Source organism: Carassius gibelio, chromosome B23 (genome assembly GCF_023724105.1).
Source record: "Carassius gibelio isolate Cgi1373 ecotype wild population from Czech Republic chromosome B23, carGib1.2-hapl.c, whole genome shotgun sequence".
Classification (NCBI taxonomy): domain Eukaryota; kingdom Metazoa; phylum Chordata; class Actinopteri; order Cypriniformes; family Cyprinidae; genus Carassius; species Carassius gibelio.
In genome coordinates, this window is record NC_068418.1 from 16,474,676 (window position 1) to 16,501,619 (window position 26,944).

Genomic DNA, 26,944 nt, shown 5'->3' on the forward strand with positions numbered 1-26,944 from the left:
GATATTTGTATGTTAGATCAAAGTTATACTGAGTGAATATGACAATTTTTATTCCTCACCTCCAGGTATTTTAATAAAGGGGCTGACTATAGCTTTATTGCTCATTCAGCTTCTCAAAACTCCCAAATGCTAGCTCTCCAACATTGCATACTTATGGATGAGACATGCACATAGTGATAAAAATTTGAAAAAGGCCGAAAGTTAACAGTAGACATAAATGTATATTATTATTATTATTATTAATATAACTTTTACAGCATATACACTGACACACGCGGCACATATAATGTAAAACTAAAATACATAGTTCCAGGCCACGTGTGCACAATGCTACCTCGACAATGACAGACATACAGACCTCATGCAGGTCAAAGAAACGGATATTGGACCTTTTGTTTCCCTGCTCTACCTGTCTGACTTCCATGATGGCATTTCATTCTTTAGCCAGCTTCTCCTGTCCGATTATTTTCGTATATAAATATTTACATTCCAACCATGACATTTTCCACCTTATCAAAAGGGTGCATTAGTGGCATTGTTACCTGCATCACTCAACAGCAGCTGATAAATTCAATACTCTGGGCGCCAGACAAAAGCCTCTCTTAATTTGGCTTCAGTGAGACTGCAGTTATGGACAGGAGGGGCTAAATTGAGAACAAAGTAAATTGTCTTGCACGGTTTATAAGGTTCAGTGGCTTCTGTCATAGTTTACAGATGGACTCTGAACCAGCAACTAATTAAATAGGGGCTGCTTTGACCAATTAGATAATGCAGTCATGCAGAACTTCTGGCATCCTTGAGTACATCAGAGCTGTATCGACTTGCTCACTACAGCAGTGCTTGGTGCATTACAATGAAGCAGCAACTTCATTTCTATTCTATTATGCCTTTTTATTGTTTACGAAACAAGTAAAGAAATCAATGTGACATTGAAGATACAAAGATTTTATTGTGACTGAAAGACACACTTCCATTACAAATAAATCCCAATTCAGTGTCATTAAAACAATAAATAAAGTAAAAAATAAATAGACTATTAAATAAAATACAAAACAATTGGCCCAATCAAACTGTATTTTGTTTGGAAATATGTATGTTTGCACTGATCTTTTCTAATTCCAATGTTCAGAAAAGGGTCAGAACCAAGATAAGGTGATCAAAAATGACAAATTTCCCTTTTCGAAAAAGTCCTGCAGTTTGCCAGTTTCAACGTCCCAATTAACGAAAGATATGAAACACAATATCAACTGCAAACAAAAACTAAATATGTCATTTCTAAGCAAGGAAGAACCCATCTGCATTTAACATCTAGAAATAATCAGAATATAGTGTAATTAACAAGGAACTGCGATCTCCATTAAGACTTAAGGACATTATGTAGCTGTTTCTCTCCTCTGTAAAAAAAAGAAAAAAAAAGAAAAGAAAAACAAAAACTTTAACATGGAGAAAGACTTTTTTTTTATACAAGAGGCTTATCTACCCGCCATGTGAAATCATATTGAATTCCTATAAGTCAGATGAAATAATCACAAAAGTCGCAGCATTTCATCCCAGCATGTCTTGGATCAGTTAATCATAAACCAGATCTGCAAATTCACAGCTCCAGGCGACTTTAATCTGCTGATACAGAATGAATAACAGACTTTGGAATATCATCCACCGGATCGCATTTTCCCCATTCGATTTAGTCCGACAATCAGTTCCAGAACAGTTTTTTTCTTCTTAACCCATTTCCATTTTGTCATTCCGCTCACTCTTTGTTCCCTTCGATCCTTAACGTCATCAGTGCCTTAACCTTTCATAACGATAAGGGATGAGACAGCTGTGGAGATTTCTGATTTAAGTGCTATTTCATGGGGGTGCCTCCTCTCTTCTTGTTTGCAGAGAAAACACAGGATTTAAGGAACGCCTCGCCGCTCTGTTTCATCTAAACCAGAGACTTTCGACTTGATGGTCCAAAGCATATAGCGCTGAGAGTGCAATTGTAAAGAAATGTCATCGTGCGAGACATCAAATCATGACCAACTCAAGCATGATAGAAACCAGAGAGCATTACAATCACCTTGATCTCAGCAGAACATCGTTAAGTCTTACGTTAAACCCATAACCACGTTTCCGGTACAGAAAGACCTGTGGGTCTGGTTTTCTCTCGTATTGCTGGAACGTTCAGTCAAGTACAGAGCAATACGGTGCCAACAGAATTGGAGGAGCAACATGATATCTGAGCGTAAAGTGAGATCTAACTAGCATTGATCGCTCTCCGGCGAAAATTAATCATGCATATGAAACTAAACAAAAAATTGAAAAACGAAACTAAAGAAATGACTATACCTTCTCTAAAAAATAAACGTATGCTTAAGGTAAAAATATATGTAATATACATGGTTTGATGCATACATCAATAGCTTTTTGAATGTTTTACACTTCCTCCATTTTTGATAAGTACACCAAATGCTACTGGTCTCCACAGCGGTGAGAGTCCTTCTCGCTAGACTGGAGGGTTATGGCCAGGTCAAGGGCTGTCCCTGCAGTCCAATCCCGAGGCAGCTGAGAGTTTATTCAGTCCACGGCCAAAGGGTCGGTCCCTTCAGTGCATTTTAAAGACCGTTCACACTGCAAACACACTCAGGGTGCTCGTCTGGTCCTTAAGCCCCAAGATGCTGTAGGCAATCCTCTTCAGATGGCCCGGCAGACGGACGCCGATGTTACGAATATCCCTGGGAAACAGAACAGAAAGGGTGTGTGAGAACTGGAGGGCAGGGGTATTAAGGTTTTGACATTTTTATTTTGTTTATATTTTTATTTATCATTCTGTCTTCTCCGATTATTTTTTTGTTAGTTCTTACAGTTTTTGTTTGAACACACACAGTTTTATAATACAACATGTATCCGAAACTAAAATGAATTTATGTCCATATTCATTTTATTTTTGTTTATTTTAGCTTGGGAGCCATTAATATGTATTTTAGTTTCAGTTTAGCCAAGTGATTCCTTGTTTTTTTTTTACCTTTATTTTACCAGGAAAAGCACATTGAGATTAAAAATCTCTTTTACAAGAGCATCCCGGCCAAGATTGTGAGTTTATTTGTTTACAAAATGTTTATTTTTTAGTTTCTCTTTTAACTTAGTCTTAGTTTTGATTTAAATTTAGCAATGTTAGATTGAAGTGCTTTTTGAAGTTTAATAATAAGAGTTAAAGTTTTTTTTTATATGCCATTTAAAACTAAACAACAATGAAGTTACGTCCATTTTCATTTTATTTTAGTATTTGTTCAGTTTTAGCTTTGCAGAGTTATGTTTAATGTTTATGTTATATGTACAGTTATGTTAAATTTTTGTTTTGTTTTCAACTTCTTTGCAGTTTAATTGTTTGTAAGATTTTTTTTGTTTGTTTTAGAGGAGTGGATGCATGTATCTAAAACTAAAACGTGGCATAAATTAATTTTAAATTATTACAATTATTTCACTTATTATTTCAGTTTATAGATTTATTTAGAGAACATTTATTATTTAGTGTCTCTTTTCGTTTCAAAACTTCTCACAGTTTTTTGTAGTCTTAATTTATTATTTTAGTTTTGCCTTGCAAATCAATTTTTATTTATTTATTTTTTACTACACAATGTAACTAATTTTCCATTTTCACTTGATTTTAATTAGTGTCTTTGGAATAAAAAAAAAATATATATAAAAAATTGTCTATTAGGTTAGTTCACAGTTTTTTATTTTTAATTGCTTTTAATACATATATTTTATTTTAGTTTTGTTTTTATTACATTTTATATCAAATATATAATATATTAATATTAATATTTCTTAGTCTTTGCTTTAGTTTCCATCAAAGATACTAACACTGTGGGAGGATGCTTGAAAATTATACATAATCCTGTCTCGCAAAAAGTAATTTTGAGGAGGCGTTTGAAAGATAGCATGTTATCAGAGTCCTAATTACATTTTTAATTAGCGCCTTGTTGATTTAACAAGGATTCCCTTCACCCGCCATGAATCAGAGCTGGCCGGCACAGGCAGCGGAGGACTTGTAAATAGTTTCTGGTTTTAAAGAGTGCTACCAGATGACACCAGATGGAACAGCCGGCCATAAAATAAAAGACAAACACATCAAAGACATTTCTGGTCCTCCACACAAAGTTCAGCGAGCTTCTAGGCTAAAAACACCCACGGGAGCAGAGCCAGAGGTCTTGGAGCTGCGCTGTTCCTACACTCCCAACCCCTTCATCAGTCAAACTGCCTCCTCCGTGAGGTCCAGCACTGTCATCTTTACCTCCACCTCTACATCAGCTCTCTCCTTCACCATCCCTACACTCTTTCATGTCATGGCCCGACTTTTAAGTCCAATCGTGTTGATGTGAGGGGGAGCAGCCGCACAGCCTCATAGCCCCAGCAGGCAGAAACAGTGGTTCCTGGCTACAGTGAAAGCACAGGCCTTGACTAGCGCTGTTGGGAATGGGAGGGATGAGAGAGTCTCCCGAAACAGTGGGAGGAAGGGAGGGATGGCAGAAGAGGGGAGGGGGAACAGCATGCCACAATTCACCACATCCAGTCTATTCTTTCTCTACTGCCACAATGATTTCCGCTCAAACTTGAATCAACGAATAGCATTTGAAGGTGCTTGCTGAGATGCTGCTGAAAGGTTTTCACGTTTTTTAAGTAAATTGTTACTGCTTGACTCGATTAAAAGTCTTACGGAGGTTAAATCGTTATTACAATTTATGTGGTTTCCGAGCTCGCCAGATACAGTGAATCAAAAATGGTCTGCGGTTGTGCGAGATTATCCTTGCAACCGTAGCATAAATTTAAGCCACATTCAATTACCGGATCCCTAAAACAAAAACATGGAACATATTTATATGTTCTAGGAATTATTAAAAGTTAAAAGATACCATCTTATTTAAATGCGATCTTGTCCTGACCAATCAGCCTCAGTGTAGGCTGTAGGCCACAGGAAAGGAAGCTCTCCAAACACCCTGAATTCCTTCACAAATTCCCAGAACTCTCAAATTGTGTTCATCTGGAGCCGTTTTATTCAAACGACTATTTAACATCATGTCAGAATACTAATTTTGTATTATGTAAGAGGGAAAATTGAAGGAAGTTTAATAAATGGGATACTATATGTCTAAACAGTGCCATTTTCTTTAAAATGTGAAATTAGAATACTATAAGAGAAATTACTTTTTTTTTAAATGTGAGAATAGTGTTATGTCATAGTGGTCATAATAACAACAATAATAATAATACATGCAAATATACAAATATACAAATTTTTTATATTTGAATAGTGAGATAATAACAATAATAATAATAATAATAATAATAATAATAATAATAATACAACTATTTTGTTTATATAATTTTTATTTGATAATTATTATTGTTTTTGTTCTTATAATAATTTGTTAATAATTGGTTACATTTATATAGCGCTTTTCTGGGTAGTCAAAGTGCTTAACATGGAAGTTATAATAAATATTTTTTATTTTTATTTTCATTATAAGAACTATTCTTTGAACAGACATTTATCTGTACATGGTGGAGACATTTCTTCAAAACAGCTCATTTATTTATTAATATATGTAATTTTTTTAATGTTTTACAAAATAATAAAGACATTTGCAGTCTTTGTATGGCAGAAACACAATTAATGGTATAACAACAGAACAAGTAAAAAACTTTTTATGACTCCAGTCTATATATATTTAGAGACTAAATTTGAGGGAATTAACTATAGAAAAAATCCATTTACTAAAAACCCCAGTCATATCCTGATGTAATGTTTATCTGGACAGCAGGATGTGACACAACAAGTTCTGGAGAAATGGACTTCGGACAGTTGGCGTGATCTCATCTGATTGCTCACAGCCATTCTTCCCTTGTATTGCGTGCTAAAGGGAAATTTGTGTTACTCACTCGCTCTTCATCTGCAGCACCTGCTCCATGCTGACGATTCCGGCCATGCTGAAGTTTTCACTGTACTGGCTCATCTTGATGGACTCCAGCCACTCGGCCACAGACCTGAAGGGAGAGCCATCTGAGCCGCTGGTGCTGGGAAGCCGAATGGAAACTCTGACAAAGACAGAGACAGAACACAAATACATTCAACAAACCACACAGCCAGACCTTTTTTTGCCTTTCCCTTATTGTAATTATTGGGTGGGAAAGAGACACACCGCGAGAGAAAAAAAAAACCTGTCTGTTCAGTTCGAGAATCTGATAAAGATACAAAACTGTCAGATTTGTCCCTCTTGCACGCCTATAATGTGATAAACATCTGAAGATGCCAAACCATTCAGCAGCACCACTGGTACGTGGTTGCATGTCTTAACTTTACCAAGGAATGACTTTGTTCGAAAAAAATTGTGTAATAGACGGTGCATGCCTCAACTTCTCTCTGCCGTTCACGCCTTGTGCGGCTTCGTAAGAGCCTTTTAAGAATTCAAAGTATGTGTTGAGCGCTTACCGAGGGTCAAAATCTGCAATGGCCTTCAGAGAATCTGGACTCTTGAGGAGTTTGTCTAGTATGCTGACAATGTCGCCAAAGCGGGGCCGTTTGGAGCGATCTTGCAGCCAGCACTGTAACATCAGCTGATAGACAGCAGAGGGGCAGTCCATTGGAGCAGGAAGGCGGAAAGCCTCATTAATGGCCTTCATTACCTAGAGAGACAAAAGTAGGCAGATAAGACGGAAGATCCTTTGAGACAAACAGCAGGGTTATTGTTCATAGCCAGTCCGTACCTCATGGTTACTCATGTCCCAATAGGGCCTCTCTCCAAAGGCCATGACCTCCCACATGACAATGCCAAAACTCCACACATCACTTGCTGACGTGAATTTCCTGTAAGCTATGGCCTCCGGAGCAGTCCAGCGAATAGGAATTTTACCTCCCTGTTAAAAAATAAATAAATAAAAAAAACATATAAACAAGTGTCGGCAATATCTTGTAATTTCCAAAAATCCTGAAATAATGACCAGGTTGTAGTGCTGGTAAAATAAAGACATCTGGAGTTAAAAGCAGCTTGTAACCACACATTTATTTGCTATGTGAACTTACGCTGGTGGTGTAGGTTCCTTCAGGCTCGTCCTCCAAAACACGTGACAAACCAAAGTCAGACACCTTGCACTCCAGGTTGCTGTTGACCAAGATGTTTCTGGCAGCCAGATCCCTGTGTACATAGCTCATGTCTGAGAGATATTTCATTCCGGCCGCAATGCCACGGAGCATACCAACCAACTGGAAGGATGACATCTCGCCATCATGGTCCTGTAAAGAAGTACGAGTTTTATTTCCAAATCACACAAGGGAATTCTTGAGGAAATGATTCGCAATGTTATATCACTTTGAAGGTATGGCAGTATCATCTGTCATCATTTTTCTGCCTCAGTGATGAATGTGACAAACGTACCTTCAGGTATTTGTCAAGAGCTCCGTTTTCCATGTACTCAGTCACAATCATGGCATGCTTGACTGAAAAGAAACAGACAAAGACACAAAGCAGCTTTACAAAACCAAAAGTGAAAACAAACATAAGTCCTTAGTAAATATTTTCTGAGGATAAAAATTACGTAACAACAAAAACTTTTCTGAATAGTTATTTAATGCAACACTTTTACGTTACAATAAATTACTTTTTTTGATAACAATAAACACACACATACACATATATAGCATGTTTTTATTTGAAGTAACATATATTTATTACTAATAATTTATTACTATACATTTTATAGAAATATTTGCATATTAATACTATAAAATCTTAAAATAATAAAGTGTATACAAAATAATTACAAATTATAATAAAAAGTATGTGTGTGTATATATATATGCACTTTTTATACATACTATAATATTAAACAAATTTTATAATTCATTCTTTAGTTTATTGAATTAAACAAGGCATACTGTATATACGATTGTGTGTGTGTGAGTGTGTGTATTATATATATATATATATATATATATATATATATATATATATATATATATATATATATATATATATTTTTTTTTTTTTTTTTTTTTTTTTTTAAGGGCTAATTTAATTATAATGATATACTGTAATTATGCACTTGACAACTTAATCATAAATCACATTATTATCTAATGAATAATCTTTTTTTTTTAATGCAAATTTATTCTAAAACTAGATGTAGCCTACACTTGATAGGGCACTCACATTTGGTGACCACCCCCTCCAGTCGGATGATGTTCTGATGTGAGAACTGTCCCATGATGCTGGCCTCACCGAGGAAGTCCTGCCTCTGTTTCTCTGTGTATCCTGGCTTCAGTGTCTTTATTGCTACCGCTGTTTCCTTCCGCCCGGGAGCTTTCAGAATTCCTCGATACACCTCTCCAAACTCACCTACAGCACAGAGACACAATCCACCCAGAGTGAGAGGCATACAGGCATCAGATAATCATCACACCAAATGACAACACTTGACATATAGGGGTTATTTAAAAACATGAAGGGGGTGCTTTGAAATGATAACCAGCATGCATCTGGCCAAGGAGAAGCCTATGAACATTACTGAGTGGATTCATGGGAGGGGGTCAGAAAGGGCATGAGAATCAGTGTACAACAAGCAGACAAAAAGTGAACAAGGGCCACATCCATGTGGGCGGCTTGAGAGAGGAAGCGCGACCACGGCGCACTGATCTTCTCATTTAAATTTGACGTTTGATATATAGCCTATAAACACTTTAGGACTTAGGTCTAATTTAGCGGTTGTATGTTTTATTTTTAAGTCATGATTAATTAACTCAGGTTTTTTTATAGCAGCACTCCTCCATGTGGGATATGAAAAAAACCTCCAGAGCGGGTTAAGAAAACAACACTAATTCACTTTGAATGACATTGGGAGGGAAACAGACGTCTCTGGAGGGAAAGACTTACTACACTAAAAATATTCCAGCTCTAACATGTAAAGCTCAAATCAGACAATTTCCAATGTGCGCCTTGTTTAAGCTGTCACTCCAATGAACTGTAAAAAAAAAGCTGTCATTTTCAATGAACTGTAACATAACTTCAAATCAACGATGTTGAAGCTCCTTCCCCCAGAAAGCTTTCAAAACAGCCCCACAGCGGCTTGTCAAACTGCCGTAGATGTACTAACCTGCTCCGATGACTTTCTGCTTTGTGACGTGACTCGGATGGATCTCGCTGGCGAACTTGAGCACCGCCGTGTTGGGGTCTTCATACGTGTGAGGATCAACATAGGTCTTCAACGGCTTCAACTGGTCTGCATCGAAGAGAATTCAGGGAGAATTTAAGAGGAGGGCTTGTAAAAGAAGAAAGCCACCAAATGAAATCCAATGCCACTAACCTGGGCTGGAGAAATAGGTGTCCTCTGGTCCTTGTCTGGTGTGAGAATTTCTTCGCCTGCAGAAGAAAAACAACTCAATGAGCAAACCCACGGATTTCTTTTCAGACTTTGAGTTTTAAAAGTGGCTAGCGCTGGACCGGCTCCATTCAGTCGAGGAGTGCTTCAAAAAAAAGTGGTCTGTGTTTGCCAAGTGGTGACAGGGGCCTGGGTTATCACTCAGGTCGCCTTCACAGAGCCGCTCCAATCCCATCGCCTCTTATCTTACACAATATGCCTCTCTGATTCATCTCCTTTCAAACACGCCTCTTGTTAAGATACACTTAGTGAGCAGTCAGCGGACAGTCAGCGAATTGATTCTTCCTCAAAAGTGCTAAGGAGCCGTTTCAGTAAGAGTGTGAGAGCGGTGAAAAGGAAACACTGAATGGATTTTTAAGGAGAAAGAAAAGGAACGGCTTGAAGGAGTGACTGGGGGAGAGGTACAAAGCCGGGTGTGTGCGTTAAGTGCTTGTTGCTAACCGTTTTCGCAGAAGCAGGACCACTACCACGATGAAAAGCATGACGCCTCCTCCGATCGCGGCCCCGAGGATCACTGCTGTGTTTCCTGTTTTTTGAGGAACTGGGAAAACAACAACAAAGCAGCCAAGCAAATGAGTCATTGAAGAATAAAACCCACTCAATTACATAAATGAGCAAAGAAACATTATCTGTCACTTAGTTTTATCCTGCACTTCAAGTATTATCTTTGTAAGAAAAGTGTTTTTGGCCACTAGCTTACATGTACACATTACATGTGTGCTGGCATGTGTGTAAAAATACTGGCTCTGATTGAGTACCATGAAACAAACGACTCTGCCTTAGCCAATCATAATCGCTTTTCTCATTATGAACCCACCTCCTCACTAGCTGTGTGAGCCAGGGGTGCGTTCGGATTATACAGTTTATTCAATCAATGAATAGTAACGCCCGCATTTAATGTCCAGTAATGTTAACGGCATTGTAACGACGGGAAAAGTAATTCGTTAGATTACCCCATTACTGAAAAAATAACATCGTTACGTTCTTTTAAATGGCGTTATTCCAAACACTGTTAAAGCCCCAAGCACAGTTCTTTTGTCTGTGTTGGTGTATTGCATTTTTTTGTCCTTTATCGCATTTATCCCTTTTTTAAATAGCCTATAGCAAGTAGTTACGTTATAGCCAGGAACTTGATTTGTTGGTGGTATTGGGGGGCGGGACTTTCTCATTCTGGAGAAAATTTGATTGGGCTGTGTACAGATATCTTTGTGGTGCAGAAAGAGTCATCAGTATTTTGGTTTATTTTTCACTAAGAAAAAGGCTGTATGTTTTTAACAGTTAACTTTGTCAGTGTTAAGGTATGTGAACACAAAAATGGCCTCAAATCCATAAAAATACAATTTTGATTTCATAAAAAAAAAATTCACTTTGTTCACCTTCCGGGAGCGTCGAAAACTCGTGTTCCAAGCTGTAGATGCCTGGGTTTCCTTCTGGACTGAGAGCTTGAACTTTAAACAAGTAGACGGTGGAAGGAGACAGATCACTGATCTGAACCAAGTTCTTTTCCAGCACCAGCACAGTGTAGGTAGTGACCTTTCCATTGGCTATCTCCTCATCATTTTCCTGTAGACATGACAATGAAAGGAAGATGATGAAATGGAGAATAACATCATGGATTGAAGATTTGGAGTTGCTTATTAAGACTGAAATGGATATTGTAACTGACCTTTTTGCGATACATTAGTTCATAACGTGTGCCAACTGGCTTGGAACGGTGAGAAACAGACCACTGAAGCGACAGGCTGGTGGAGCTCCTGTCCACAAGATGCATCGCAGTCACTTTTAGGGGATCTGGGGGTAAAATAACAGTTAAGTTTGAGTCTCTGATGTATATGAGCTTGTTTATATTGTACACCCAAAACTTTTAAATCTGATCTTTAGGACTATGTGCAAATAGTGAATGTCACGTGGTTCGCTTTAGTGAGGGGAAAATTGAGTGTAATTGGAAACAGTCCCAGTAAACTGTGCACTTCCAGTGACGTTAGGAAAAAAAACCTGAAATTCGATCGGACTGGAGTCACCGTACAGATTATAATTCACAAAATATCAGATTTTAATCGGATTTCAAACCACAAATAGATGTGGTTTGAATAAGGTTTTTTGCTGTTTAATACTACAAAAACTAAAACTTTCAGATTTCTGCTGCATATGTAAACCTTAATTAAAGCCTACTACTTTGATTTTTAAAATATATTTTTTTTATTGTTTTCATTTTCCAAAGAAAAATGTAGACAATTATATGAAAGAACAGTTCAAATTGAGATGAAAATGAGAGTAATAATGTCTGTATATCAAAAAAAAAATTAAGTTTGGGTTGATACTATTATTATTTTTTTTTTGTTTTAAAGAAGCTTTATTCTCATCGAGGCTGCAATTATGGAATCAAAATCTACATGAAAAAGCATTAGTATTGTGGAATATTATTACAGTTTAAATAACCGTTTTCTATTTTAATATATTCTAAAATGTAATTTATTTCTGTGATGGCAAAACTGAACTTTCAGAAGTCATTACCTTCAGTGATCCTTTAGAAATACATACTTTTATAAATTACAGTAAAAATGTTTTACTGTTACATCTGATGAATTTAATGCATAAAAATAACTGTATTCATTTATAAATAAATGCACATTTGTAAAAAAAAAACTGAATTTTTCAACCAGTTAGTAAATTTGCTTTCTCCTGCTATGATCAGTTAGAGCACCGACCTGGATTATCTAAAGTAGTGTTGATGCTGATGGTGGCTCTCTTATTGCTGAACTGGGACACTCCGCTCCGTGCCTCCACGGTGAAGGTGTAGTTCAAATGCGGCTCCAGTTCGCTCACAGTGACTCTGGTCTCCTTCAGGTCATTGTTGCTTGGATCTAAACGCACTTTCTCACCACAAGGCTGACATGCCCTCCCCTCACACCGCTCGCAAACCACAATGTATGTGATATCACTGCGCCCGCCGGTGTCTGCAGGGGGCCTCCATGACAACTGAAGCCTGCCCATTGACATCTGAGCTGGACTAGCCACCAGATTCTGAGGAGCGGAGGGTAAACCTGAGCAGACAAAGAGCAGACAAGCCTTTTATTTACCCATTCACCTGTACTGGTTTAGATAATCCCTACAGAAAAGAGTGGCAGAGAAAGGATATTGTATGGAAATACAAAATGACAGGTGAGATGTAGAGAAGCAGCTTCTCACCAGAGCAAGCAACTGTTTTAGGGTCCTCAGGTGCTCGATAAAAGCCGTCCTTGCAGGTGCAGCTGGTGGCGCCCGGACCCGAGGCCTGGGTGTTTTTTGGACAGGGCTTGCAGGCCTCACTGGACACTGAAGATTTGAAGAAGCCAGACTGACATTCTGCAACAACAAAAAAAGCACATGTATGATGACTTGGATGAGGATGAGAGCAAATTGTGCAATTAAACTGCTCACAGCTCGCGTTATGTACTGTACATGTCAAGTGATCATCTAAGTATGAACAGTAAATTAACCTCCTTTGAAGATGATTTTTTTTCTTTTCTCTACAGCTTTGTTTTTGTGCAAGAGTGCACAAGGTTGACAGAGCAAGACTAAGCACACTCCTACTCATCCTGTGTGAACCATCCCCCCCATTCTCTACAAACAGGACCAGTCATCCCACATTCCAGCACGGTACCTCTGCTTTCAAAACTCCACCGCGAGAGAAAACAGAACAGAACGCATAAAACCAACAGACAGGATGAATGCTGCATCTAACAAAGAATTCAATAAAGAAGAAGAATGTTGTTGTCAACCAAGTCTAGTGGATATTATACATTCAGACACGTATACGTATTATATATTACATGATATTATTCATACAGTGATTATTACATTATATTAGACATACAGTGGTTACAAAGTCTTTGGACCACTAAGTCACACTTAAAATACAAGAATGGCTTTGACTTATATAACAACATATTACATAATGTAGCATTTACTTGCAGCAGCACAATGACTTCACAAGATTTCAGTTTTACATGATAAATGTACTGTAGAAAATTAAGTATTTGGACAGGCTGAGGTTGTCAAACATCAGAGAGACATGTCCATAGTTAATGTGAGGAACTACGCCTGTGGTTACTTTAGTTAAATTGGACAGAATGGACACCTGTGTAAACTTGAGGGGAAATGACATCATACATAACCTAAAAATCACCTTGTGATCAGTTGGTTAAATGTCATAAAAGGTTTCAAATGTAAAGTCATACAAGTAAGAACTCTGATCGAAATCTGGGGCCACAAAACGTGTAATAAAATAAAGGGATAGTAAAAAGAATGTGGGTGATTTACAACCACGTCCTAAAAATAAAAACCAAAAAAAGGATTTGCAAATATGTATGACTTTTCAGGGTCACATCAAATTTAGCTGATTAATTAAATTGAGAAAACAAAGCATAACATTAGTCAATCATATTTGGTGAATGTACAAACAGGAAGAAAAGGGAAGGTGTCCTCAGAATCTGACTAGAAACATTCCAACATGCCCAGCTCATGTCCTTCCGCTGTCCAGACTCTCATTCACAATCCACCACCACCCTATGCACACACAAACACCCACCGCTTCCGTTTTCAATCTGGCTCTTTCATTTCTTGGAGCAGCCACATTTATTTACTTTCACAATGAAGCTGTGATATCTGATTTTCAGCTTCAGGTGCAAGTTTTATCAGTCAAGCGACAAGCTCAGACACACGCAAGGCTTAGATTATTGGTGGCAATATTACACTTACACCTACACCATGTGTCTGATCAGGTGAAATATCTGTATTTGTGTGCTGAAATACCGCCAGAGGCAATTTCAGTATTAGGACGCTTTGAAGAAGAGCGAAACATATACTTGTGATGAGGAAGTCTATCAGTATCAGACGCCATGCAGCAGCTTTTGCAGTCTCTCCACATTTTTGTCTTCCTTTTTTTTATTATTTCCATTTAAAATGAAATTTTAGAACTATTTTAATACCTTAGTGTAAAATAAGCTGAAGATATATATTATAATAATTGTAATATATATTTGTTTATATTATAATAAAATATTATCTCTGAAATTATTTCATTTAAAAATTTTTTTTTTGCTTATAATCATTATTTATAATCACATTAGAAAATAATGTAGATTATAAGCTAAAGAAAAAACAAATATACTATTATAATAAACACAAATAAAAAGTGGCTAAAAATGAGCAAATACTTTTTGCTGTCGTTGTATTTCTGTAGCACAGTGGTCACATACCAAATCATTGTTTCTGTTTTCTAATGGTTTGTTATCTGAAGATTTGCCAAACAGTTATAATTACAGAGCAGGGTTCTTCCTCCTTCCTGAATGCTTTGTATCAATTGAGGCCTTGTTTTGGGTTGAGCCACTTGCTCTCCCTCACAGGATGGGGGTTAACGGTGGTATACATTACCTCTAATATTTGAGAGCATGCATTCTCTTATTTCAAAAGAAAACTCGCAGCATGAAAAGAATTCAGCGTGGCAGTGAAGATCGAGCCAATGTGTTATTTATTTCTTCTTTTAAGTTGACTCCTCATCTTGTTTCTGTGCCAGCTGTTGTGGAGACTTTACTGCAACTCATTAACGCGCCCCTCTGCGGAGGTGGGGATAGTGTGGGAGACTGGGGGACTGAGGGAGAGACAGAGAGAGGGATAACGAGTCCTGGTGGGATTTGAAAGGAAAGGGGGGAGAAAGGGAAGAAAAAGAATCGTCCTATTCACGGCGAAGGGGGCCAAACAGCTGCTGCTGCGAACCCTGTTTCATATCGCCCCCCTCTCGGCTCTCCACTCGTAATCTCCAGATTCTTAAGTCCCCTCGCTCGCCACATTGCCACATGTGAGCATCTTGCACAGCATTCGGCAGCCCATTCAGTCCGGACAACAGGCGCAGAATGCCATTCGGGGCAGTGAGTGAGAAAACACTTGTTTCGAATAGTGTAGATGCCACATGACGCGTTAATACGCTGGCTGGCTTCTTAACAGCCACGGACAAAAACCTGATGGCGTTTGGAGGGCTGCTTTAATCCTTTTATGCAAAAACTTTACAAAAGACTCCAATCTTATTCAAAACCTTTGTGTGTAAGGAATCAGATCCACAAAACTTTTCAAGCCACAATGAAAAAAATGTGATTTGAAAAATCTTCGCTCAGAAATTGCTAGGAAATATAATATAATATACTTTGTGGAGGTTGTGTTTTTCAAAATAATGCATATATTAATGTATTAATAATTTTTTTTTACTATTAATACTATTTATTTTGTATTTTCTAAATTCACTTAGGCGAAACAACATTGATTTGACGTAAAAAGAAACTTTAAACTACAACAGATCATTTTTGTCAAAAAAAAAATAGTTTTTTTTTCTGCAATAAAAAAAAACATTTAAATAAATACGAGGACAAAGCACTGAATCAAATGTGAAATTTTTATGTATAAATACTGAACGAGTATTGTTATTTGTATGTATGTATATATATATATATATATATATATATACATATATATATACGTATATATATATATATATATAATCTGTTTTATTTAGATTTTAGAAAAATTATTTTAGACGTCAATACACAATTTAATTCTAAAGCTACTGTGGTGTTTTTAGCCAAAAGTGATCACTTTCCAAAATGCCGCAGGAATGTGGTTTAGGTCAAGGGGCTTTGTCTTCGCATTTTGGACACAACAGGAAGCAGGAAGCGCAAGGCTGACGCGTAGCTTCCTTCCTAAGGCAGCCAATCAAAGCATGCATGGACAGAGGAGGTGAATGTTAGACACACTCTGGATAGAAGAAACTGGCTCATTCACCAGAATCGTAGCGAGAGGTCAGAGGCGAACAACGACTTATGGCTTTTGAGGAACGTTGATTACATTTATGTAATACAAACTTCCCAGCAGAGATGCAGAGATGTGTCGGCCGTCTTTCAAGGGCCCCGTCTCACTATCTGGCACCGAGAACCCAGGCCATAAGAGCCTCTGAGTGACTGTTTGTTTATTGTGAGAGTAGCTGGATCTGGCTCACCAATGACCTACTGGGGTCTGTGAGCCGTGTGGGTTGAGTGGAGCAGTCAGAGCGAAGACTGATGAGAGGGTGACGTTAATGGACGGATGTATGGATGGATGGGTCGACAGAGAAGGGGAAGGAGGCCTGAATGAATGAGTGTTTACATGGCGGCGGGACAGCGCGAACCCCTCCAGGACAAGAGTTTGACGGGTTGGTTTCGAATGAGAAAAAGGAAAGAAAAACAAAAGGCCTAGTCATTTAAACCTAGGCACGGAGGGGCTTCTTACATGTAGCCCTAGGCAGAGTTGAGTTAAAGTGTGCTGCTCCGCCAGGTGTTGATGGCCAAGTAAAACAAACACCAGAGCAGAGTGAGTGCGGACAGCGGCCAGGGGCTAGTTTCACAGGGGAAGAGGTTAAATTCAGACAGAGAGCCACTGAGAAAATAAAACATGCACGCATAAGAAAATTAGTGATCGACCGATATTGGTTTTTTATAACCGATACCGATACCGATTATTTGTATGTTTATGTACCCGATCACCGATATGCAGAACCGATATTTATTTACTGTTATACTTCTGTTTCTGACAATTATTACAACACAAATGAGCTGAAAAAAAAACATTTTATTTATAACAATCACTCCCCCCTTGCATACAAAAAAAAAAAAAACATTATATTTATACACAAATAAATAGAGGGGTCTGAGTCCAAAAAATTTAAGCGCACTGTTACTAAGTGTCTTTGTTTTAAAATAAAAGCTTTGATGAGGTAAAAAAAATAAAAACAGGTAAATAAATAAAGCACAAAAATGATTCTAACATATTGGTGGGGGCGGGAGGGCTATTTAGGAGTGCATAGCCATTTACTCCCAGCTAAGCAGAACTAGGTTTTAGTGTAGAAAACAGAGTCTTTCAGCATTCTGCCCTGTAAGCCTGCTTCCTTCAAAAGTTTCATTCAGTGGCATTGCTTGAGGCTTCCTGATCATCAACCCAGTCAGGTGCTGAGAAATATGAACGAACTTTTTTTCCCGAGACTATATAAAGTTAAACAGCACTTGTCAGTTGGCATTTTATGATCTAGATTCAATCTAACGTTAGATCATGAAATGCCAACTGACAAAGTGCTGTTTGACTATAATTTAATCAACCGCGATCGCGCATGGAGATAATAATTAATTTCCACAAAGCGGTAGGCTATATTTATATGTGTATTAGCGAAATAATTGTTATGTAGTAAATGATAATATAATCTAGGGTGTTTAAACAAGATAATATTGTCAAAAGTTTCATTCAGTCGCCGTGCTTAAGCCTCCAGATCATCCGTCAGTTGCTAAGCAATATGAACGAACTTTCTCTTCTAGACTAATGGTGAGCAAATACAACAGATAGAGAATTAAATTCAACGCTTTTATTTTTTTAACATGCACTCATTCATGTCTGTTTTATTTAATTCATGTAAAGATACGTCTTTATTGGGGCAGGATGAATTACACTACGTGACTCAATGAGTTCGTCTCAATTGTTTAGAAACAAGCTGCATAAATTAACTATATCAGGAATTTATGTCTCAGATCTCATTTGTGCATGTCTGTTATGTTAAATAAAGTTGATTAATTAAAGCAAACCAAGTAGAACATATATTTACCTGTCCACTGAGTTGTTGTTGACTGATCTCCTCAGACACCCGGGCTGCAATGGCGGAAATCTCAAAACGGCCACAAGATGGCGCCGTAAATCGGCGAATCCGATATTACAAAACCGATACCCGATTATGGAAAAATGCTTAAATATCGGGAAAAATATCGGTAAACAGATACATCGGTCGATCACTAAAGAAAATGAAGATTAAGATAGCATGGTGCAATCATAAACATTGGTTTTCTGCGGCCTACAAGGAGGTGAAGACATCTTTACTACTCAGCTATATGCGCTGATAGCACTAACTAATCTTTATACAAACATATATCAAATTAAGTTTATATATTTAATTATATTTATTTTTGTTAGTTAAATACTGTATACACATACACACAGATATATATATATCTGTATATATATAATATATATATATATATATATATATATATATATATATATATATATATATATATATATAATATTTGTTATATTATTATAAATATACAAATATATATTCAAAAGTATAATAAATATATAAACATTATTTATAATATTATTTATAATATCTAAAGTTATTTTTTACTCTGCTGTGGTGTTTATATACTCGCTCGTCATCAACACCTGGTAAAGCAGCACACTTCAAGTAATATGAATTAGATTCATTGTTTAATGTTTAATACACAAATAAACACTTTTAAAGGTATGAACAATAAAAATAGATTAAATCAGGTTTCCGCCTATAGTAGGGATTTTTAATTTATCATATCATTCAGGAGTCAATATTGAAAATGTATGGTTCGATATTGTTTTGTTGAATAAAATATGAAATAATGAATTAAACTTCAGATTTTCATTTTTTGCTAGTGTTTCGATATCAGTTCATCCCTTAATGTTCTTAAAAGTTGCCAACAAAAATGCATTTTCCACAGAAAATATCTCTGAATGGTCATTGAAGTGGTTCTTATGGTCAGACGTTACGGGACAAAGCCAGAGATGAGAGTGTGTTTGTATGTATGGGGTGGGGGGGGGGGGTGCAGTGGTAACATGAAGCCAGCAGGGAGGGAATGATCTCTAGGTGTGGTGAGAGCATTAGTGCAAAGGATTATCAGCCCAATGGAACAGTTGTAAGAGAATTACATTTACGCTTTACAATTCCACTCACTCTTTCATCTAGTCGTTAACAGACACAAGAAATGCTCTAATCCCCCTCTTTTCACACTTTCCACTCTTTCTAAAGGAAAGAGGGCAAGAGGAAAGAGAAGATGACAGCACACAAAAGGACTCAAACACTGAGACTCATCCAGAAGATTTGTTAATTAAGAAAAGAGTTAACTAAGAAACCTAAAAATACTGCAAAAAAACTAATCTCGCAACTGAATGGGCACAAACAAGGCTCTGGTTTGTTTTCGCACTGACCCAAACAAAACATCAGCCCATTGTCCAATCTTTGAGATGGCAACACAGATGGGAAAAGTCTGGTTAAGGCCAAAACTGTTAAGCAAAGGCATAAACAAAATTCTTTAATGAGTGGGAAATGAATAAGTGAATGAAGCCAATGATCGAGAGCAACAATAGAAAACCCTGAGCGGACGAGTTGGAGGGTCACTGAGGATTAGCAGGCCTCCGGTTTCCGCTATAGCTTGTCCTGTTTCAGGGGACGCAGAGCTGACATGGAGGCAGGAAACTGCTGATCTCACATACTAGCGGCACAATACACTCAGCACATGCACACAATCCTAAAGTTAACTCCTCTCATGTAAAAGCCACAGTGTATATAGAGCATCAAACCTAAATATTCCACCCCATTGGTGGACCAACTATATATGTCACCGGACTCAAAAAAGTACCAAATTATATACGCGAAAATGGCAGCATTGTACGTGACCAATTACGAATTCGCTCACCTCCTCCTACATGGTCAACGCAAACATCTTGAATTCCAGTGAGCATATTTAATTTGTATGTTTTAGCAGTCATTATCCTGAAATGATCAGAACAACCATGTCATCCACTCTTGTTTCGTTTGATGTTGGCACATAAGGTTGACAGAGGATCAAAGCGTCAAACAAACCCATTTGAAAGTGCTCCTCATTATCTAAACTTGCCCAGGCAAATGGTACTGCAGTGGAAAGAACCGGCAATGAGTTGTTGTGGTTGACTGCTAGTTGAGTAAGATTAAAAATCCCATAGGTGGAGATAAATGGTTTCTGTGGCTTAATAGGTACACAGGAATTAAAAAAGGAAAAAGAAGAGGGCATTAGCATCACATAAAGCAGAGAATAATTACACCTCAGGGTACAGATTATCACTGCTTTTATCAACCCTGTTCTGATGGAATACTGCTGAACTATATTTAGTGCAAATTTTAAGTTTGCGCAATTGCTCATATTTTAGCGGAACATTTCATTTTTTACTTTTGTTTACTCGTAGCCCAGCAAACTCCGATATCTCACTTTCAGCGGATTTCTGTATTCCGCTGCTGCGCTGTAACCCAACGGCTCGAGGTATTTCGAGTGCTCTTTCTCAAGCAAGGAATTCCAAAATTTCACAACCTTTTGACCGTACACGTACATGTACGTGACTCAGAGCTAACGTTTATTTAAAATGCTTTTGCATGTAAACTAGGGATGGCCTAAAAGCATCTATTTGTCTCTGGGAGACAGATGGGGATAAGCAAAGTGGTTTATTTACAAGACACCATTTGAAATCTCCCAGAAGAGCTTCAACAGTGTTTGCAGGGGCCGTGTGAAAGTGGATGTTTAAACATTTAATACATGTCACTTCCAAGACCTGGAGTCAAGGCCAAAAATAACATATTGTCATTGGAACAGCCAATAACAATAAATATAAACCATGCCTAGTTGGTTTAATTTGGGAAAACTCTAGGGATCACGATCCGTTTGAGAAAGGGTATAAAGGTGGGACACTAAGAACAAGAAAACAAGAAAGCAAGCAAGAAAAGAAAAGACTAGAGTAACAGGAAAGGAAGAAGATCCATCCAAAACCAGTACTTATGGCTCTAAAGGACACACACCCAAGTCAATTACTACCCAGCCAGTCACTCACCACACATTATACACACAAAACTTTAACTTGCTCACCCATAACTCAGGGCTTAACATGTTCCAGTGCAGGAAAAGCCTTGTTTACAGTAAAGCACAAGGATTTTTCTACTGAAATTGAATGCAACTATGAAAGATTCAAGACCATCCGGCTTCATCAGTGTCTTGTTTTTCCTATAGATCAACAATATGGAGGCCAACAGCACTTTGAAACATTCCAGAAACTATAGCTGTCCAACTCTGGCAACCTCGGTTTACTGTGAGTGACAGGGTGTGGGCATGAATTCCTAGTGCAGTCTAGCATAGGTCAGGCAATATGTCTTTGTGTGGTCAACAAAGGTATGCGCTCTTTTATTCATTATGACTGAGAAAGGGTGTGTTTTATTAGTGGAAAACTGTGTCAGTGTCAATACTGATTAAACCACAGTGCCGTGTGCATGTCAGATATTTATATTGTTAAGAACTCTCACCACCAGAGGACAGTTTGCCATCCTTTTTAATAGAATCGAACGGTTGTCTGACCCCACCCACGCATTTACCCATAGTCCCCTGATATGGCTATTTGACAATGATTGACTTTAATCAACAGTAGATCCATCAACATGGGTCAGCTCTGTCCTGGAGCACTCCTCAGGGAATTCCTCAGGCCGGCAGTAGTTGGGAAGGCTCCTTAATAAACCTAGCAGGAATGCATCAGCCGAGTGAAAGAGGTGCTGGCGGGGGGGTCTGCGAAGGGGGGTCTGTCTCCGAACACAGCACTACATTGTTCTGCTACCTTTACATTCCATTCTCCACCTTTCCACTACAATCTCCTCCCTCTCCAAACTCTGACACTTTATCTTTTCCCATTCTAAACCACCTGTTCGCACAATTCCTGGACTATAAAACAAGGAATGTGTGCGAACCAAAAAAATGCATGCACACGAGCTTTGCAACTGTAATGTGTAACTGCTACAATTAAGAAATCGTAACCCAGATGACCTGTTTGAAAACTTTTCTACCATTTGAGTTTCACTCGCCTGCATTTTACCTGTCCCTGCATGTGGCTGAATTGTGGAAATATGTTAAAGTGTTAAGGTTAGAGGACGTTTAAAACGGAATTATTCTAATCAAGTCCCAACACGCCAGTGCTCTCATTTCCACAGTCACAAAGCACTTTAGGACTGTCACATGGCTGATCTTGCTCTGGTGTGGCAGAGATAAGAACACAAGAAGAGAAAAAAAACAGGTGACTGTGACATACGCCTAATAAAAAGAGAAATTGTCACATACTCAATGCGAGATTTAAAGCTGTCATTGAAAGGCTGCCTAAAGCACAATAGGTTTGCAAAAGTCGTTGACGTCTGAACTTGTGTTTTAAAGAATGCTGGGGGTTATGGGAGTCAAACGCACAGTGAAAAAGAGCAAACAGGTTCCAAAGCACTTGAAATTTTAAAAGTGACAGCATGAACAAAATGGCTGATGAGCAACTTAAAATGTGTAAAATACAGTGTCTAGAAAGTACACTACATTTTACAGAGTTATAAAGAACAAAAATTCTCTCTCTCACATATATATATATATATATATATATATATATATATATATATATATATATATATATATCTGTATAAATAGGCAAATATTATTACAACAAGCAACTTAAAAAGTGAAAAATATAGAGTGTGAAAAGTATTGTACAGCTATGTTTTCATCCAAAGATTCTAATTAAACGTATGCGCAAAACTGGAATGTTGCATAAAACATATGGGAATAAAGCACTGTTTCCAACTGATGAGTCAAAGAGAACAAAATTTTCAGTTCCTGGTAAACTGAGGCACTAAATATCACTAAGAATATAGGAGAAGCCACTAGAATATAATAATTTTCATATATTACATAAATTACTTGCACCTCAAAGTGAGCAGATGAAACAATAAACGCTGTCAATGCTGTCGGAGGTGGATGCTGCTGTTTTGGAACCCAATCTTGTAAGATAGTGATAAAGAAATACTTTGATGACAGACTTTGCTCAGGCATTTCCAAATGACCAAAACAACATAAAAATACTGTGAACGAGATCGGTCCTCTGCTGGTAAAGTTATCCCATCTCATACCGCTAAGTCCCATGACTTTTTCAATGCATATGGAGGAATTTATTCGGTAAATGTGTTTCCAAATGTGTTTTTTTCTTATCGGATAGAAAGTTTATGATACAGGAAAATGTGCACGTATGTTTTATTTATGCGCATCTTGGCATTTCTATCCTGTGTTTTTTTATGCTACGTTCCAAAATGCACATAAAAATATGGTAACGCAGCTATTGCATAAAATGATAGCCATTAAAAAAATATATACTATTAAAACTTCTTATAGTATATACAGTGCTGACAAATAGCCACAAGCATGTATGGTAAGGATAAGGATAGACAAATCTTACAATAATACAAAACATTTTTGTAAAATAATACAGTAATTTATATAATGATATACTACAACTGAAATGCTAATCACAATCTATGTGGAAGTCTAGTCAATATTCAAATTCCTGACCCAAGCCAGAAAATCTTAAGTGACAACAGCTGGTGCTGGACTCAGCCTGCGGAAACCAAACAAAGAAACTTATGTCTTACCTTGGCATGCATCGTTCATGGCTTCGAACCCGGGTCTGCACTGGCACTGGCTCACAGGTACCACCCATTCCCCATCAGTTGTGCAGTAAATGCGAGGTAGATCCTCACTTACAGCGTTTGAGATGCAAGTTCCAGCCACCTCCCGTAGGGCTTGATTCTCTCCCCCTGCCACAGTCTCAGGGAACATTGCCAAGCTCTTCACTGTTGCTGGACATGTTTTATAGTAAACCCTGACAGAGTAGATGGCGATGCAGGCGCCAATGTCCTGGAAGGCCAAGTAGAAGCCCTTGTGAGAAAGATTATCCACTACTTTTGTCTCAGTGTTCATCTTCATCTCCCCAAGGCTGGATATTTCATCTGGAGCAATGGTGGCAACTTTGCGGAACAGGCCTTTGCGGAAGGAAGTTCCAATGTCCGCGTCGGCCTCATAGGCGTACAAGTTAAAGGTCTCCTTGCACGTAACTGAGTCTGCATTGAAAGAGTTGCAATCACGGACTACAAATCGCAGATCCACGAAGACCCGAGAGGCGGTGGGGTGGCGCTGGATGAATGTAGTACGAAGCCAGTTGTCTTGTTCTCGTTCCTCCACGTTACATATATAATAGTTATACAACAGAGAGCCGTTCACAGCCCGCTGGCCTATCTCCCACTGCAATTTGAAATTAAAAAATGGATGTTAGCAAGAAAGTCAAAACCAAGATTGTGGAAAAAAAAAAAATTCTAAGAAAAGATGCCAGCAAATGCTGAGGACAGAAATAACACGAAATGTCCTGACCATGGAATTTTAAGTAGTAGTGAGGATGCTGGTCAATTACCCACCAACTTCTGGCAAGGAACAATGCAGCAGTCTTTCTACTGCATGACTGATGTAATGTGCTGTAACATATCTGTTCACATGCTGCGTGCATGTGTGTTCTTAGCTCTAATTTCATGTGCACCATGATATTAATTACAGGAGGGGTGCATTGTTTTGTTAGTGTGTGGCATGGCAATAAAACGGTCCCTACAACAAATGCTTCCATATAAAAGGAACTATTTGGTTTAAAGCATTATATACATTTAAAAGACAGTGAACTCTTTAAATAAACAGCAGCTTATTAGAGTTCAGTTAACTTTCTATAAAGTTGAACATGCTGACACCCTGTTTACATTCTTAATTTATCAACTTTTTCCATGAGAGTCTGAAGGAAAATGCTTTAGGTTTAATTATTTTGCGTGCATTTGCTTTTTTCCACGTTTTAAGGTATTGTGGGAAGGAAACTTAACAAGTCTGTACATGCAATCCCAGATCATCCCCTGCTGGAAAACCCAGTAGCTTTTTTGGAACATGGTTTTAAAATACACTAGCTCTAACCTTGTCGACCAGCTACTGTATCATTCCTTAATACACAGCTTGACTACCCGAAGAAACTATGACCAGTAGGCTACGGTTCGTTGCTGGTCCAAATTGGTCTATAGTTGTTATAAACCTCTTACTATTTTATAAAGCACATCATTTTGATTCCACAACCAGTTACGCTTCTAAATCCTAGTTAACATTATAGCTTCAGCTCGCGTCACAAAAGCACCATATGCGCCAACCTTTAAAAGCTAATTACACCCTCAGTTTTACAGTCGCTAACACAGGGCTTTAAAATCGCACAAGACTACAAGTGTTCAGCAGGCAAAGTATGTGCAATCCCTTTAAACTTTTCCAGGAACGTTTTGAGGGTAAAGTCTGAATTATACGTGTCCAATAAGTAAAAACCTGTTCATTCAAAAATTACATACAAACGAAAAGAAATACAGCCCATATAACTGAAGGTCGTTACGGTAGAAGTAGGCTACTGTAAACTCACCCCGTGCTCAACAGGCGATGTCAACCAACCCAACTCTGCTCCCGAAGCCACCATATCCAGCAGCACCTCTGTGACAATAACACAAAAATATAATAGATTAAAAAAAAATGTTGTCAGGATACACGGCAGCAGTAATTGATAAAACAACAATAACGTAAATACATTCAGGAATACTACTAGAAACAAACGTGAAAATCATGTCTGCTGCTACTGTTAGCCTACCAATTCAATATATATATATATATATAACGTTATATATATCTTAACAAAAAAATTGGTTGCTACTTTCACTTTTCGCTTATAAAGTTACTTCACTAGAAAGTTTTGCGTTCGCGTGAGTTTGCCTAACGTTAGATAAATGCGACATGATATTTAGAAATAAAACAGCCTATTAAAGGCATATACCATATTTTAAACAATTTCAACTATTCGAGGTAACATATTCAAACTTACAATTAAGTTGTACGCACAAACTTGCACCGGACCGACGTGGCTATTAAATATAAAAAAAAATTTCTCACACAGGTTGATTTTAAACTATGCCAAACATTGCAACAATGCAAATAATTTCCATAGAGACGTTTAGGTGGCTCTACACTGCACAGTACAACGCTTTAAAATAGTTTAAACCATGTGTGCGGGAACCTGCGTGAGACCTTTAGAATGTTTGAAAGAATAAATTCAACGTACCTTCCTTTTTCTGAAGAGAAATAAATACAAAGTTCATAAATACATTGACAAACAAAATACGCTTAATCCGTCTGCAGTCCATGGTGTGTTCGGAGTGGACAGTGATGTTGGCTGCTCCACGCTCAGTCCAGTTGCTGCTCCAGTTGCGCTCTCGACAGACTCGGTAGATACGCGGAGCTTCACGAGCCCCGCCCGCTGGAATGTGAAGGAGGTGGTCATGGGCATTGACATGTATGAGTTCCGCGCTGGGACCCCGCCCCTGACCTTTCGTTCTTACCTGTCAAATTTACAGTAGGCTAGAACAAATTTGTAACTTTTAAGATATAAAATGGATGTATCTGGCCTTTAAACGTTTTTTTTTTCCTATCCATGTCAAAGATCCTGATTTTCTCAGCAGCCTAACAATTAAAACCATACAACAAATTCTATCATTTTTTATTTTATTATACTTTGAAATTATATCCAGTGCATTGTAGAAATAAACAATTAAAGTACTGTTTTTTAAATGTATTTTCATTTATGTTTCTTGCATAAAGGGATAGTTCACCCAAAAATGAAAATTATGTCATTAATGACTCACTCTCATGTCATTCCAAACGCGTAAGATCTCCGTTCAGCTTTGGAATACAGCTTAAGATATTTTAGATTAAGTCTGAGAGCTTTCTGTCCCTCTATT

The 26,944-nt window shown here is 37.8% G+C and overlaps 1 protein-coding gene across 1 annotated transcript; it reads right to left on the reverse strand.

Moving 5' to 3' along the window:
- Nucleotides 1-929: 929 nt before the first annotated feature.
- Nucleotides 930-26,435, reverse strand: epha2b (eph receptor A2 b). Its single transcript, XM_052594462.1, has 17 exons — nt 26,269-26,435; nt 25,579-25,646; nt 23,741-24,389; nt 12,607-12,762; nt 12,126-12,461; nt 11,084-11,208; nt 10,794-10,980; nt 9,859-9,958; nt 9,343-9,398; nt 9,133-9,258; nt 8,193-8,378; nt 7,419-7,480; nt 7,067-7,276; nt 6,751-6,900; nt 6,476-6,669; nt 5,926-6,081; nt 930-2,717 (listed from the first exon to the last, which is right to left on the reverse strand). Exons 1-17 carry the CDS (start codon nt 26,348-26,350, stop codon nt 2,609-2,611), a joined length of 2,952 nt encoding a protein of 983 aa, XP_052450422.1. The 5' UTR covers nt 26,351-26,435; the 3' UTR covers nt 930-2,608.
- Between the last annotated feature and the right edge of the window lie 509 nt (nt 26,436-26,944).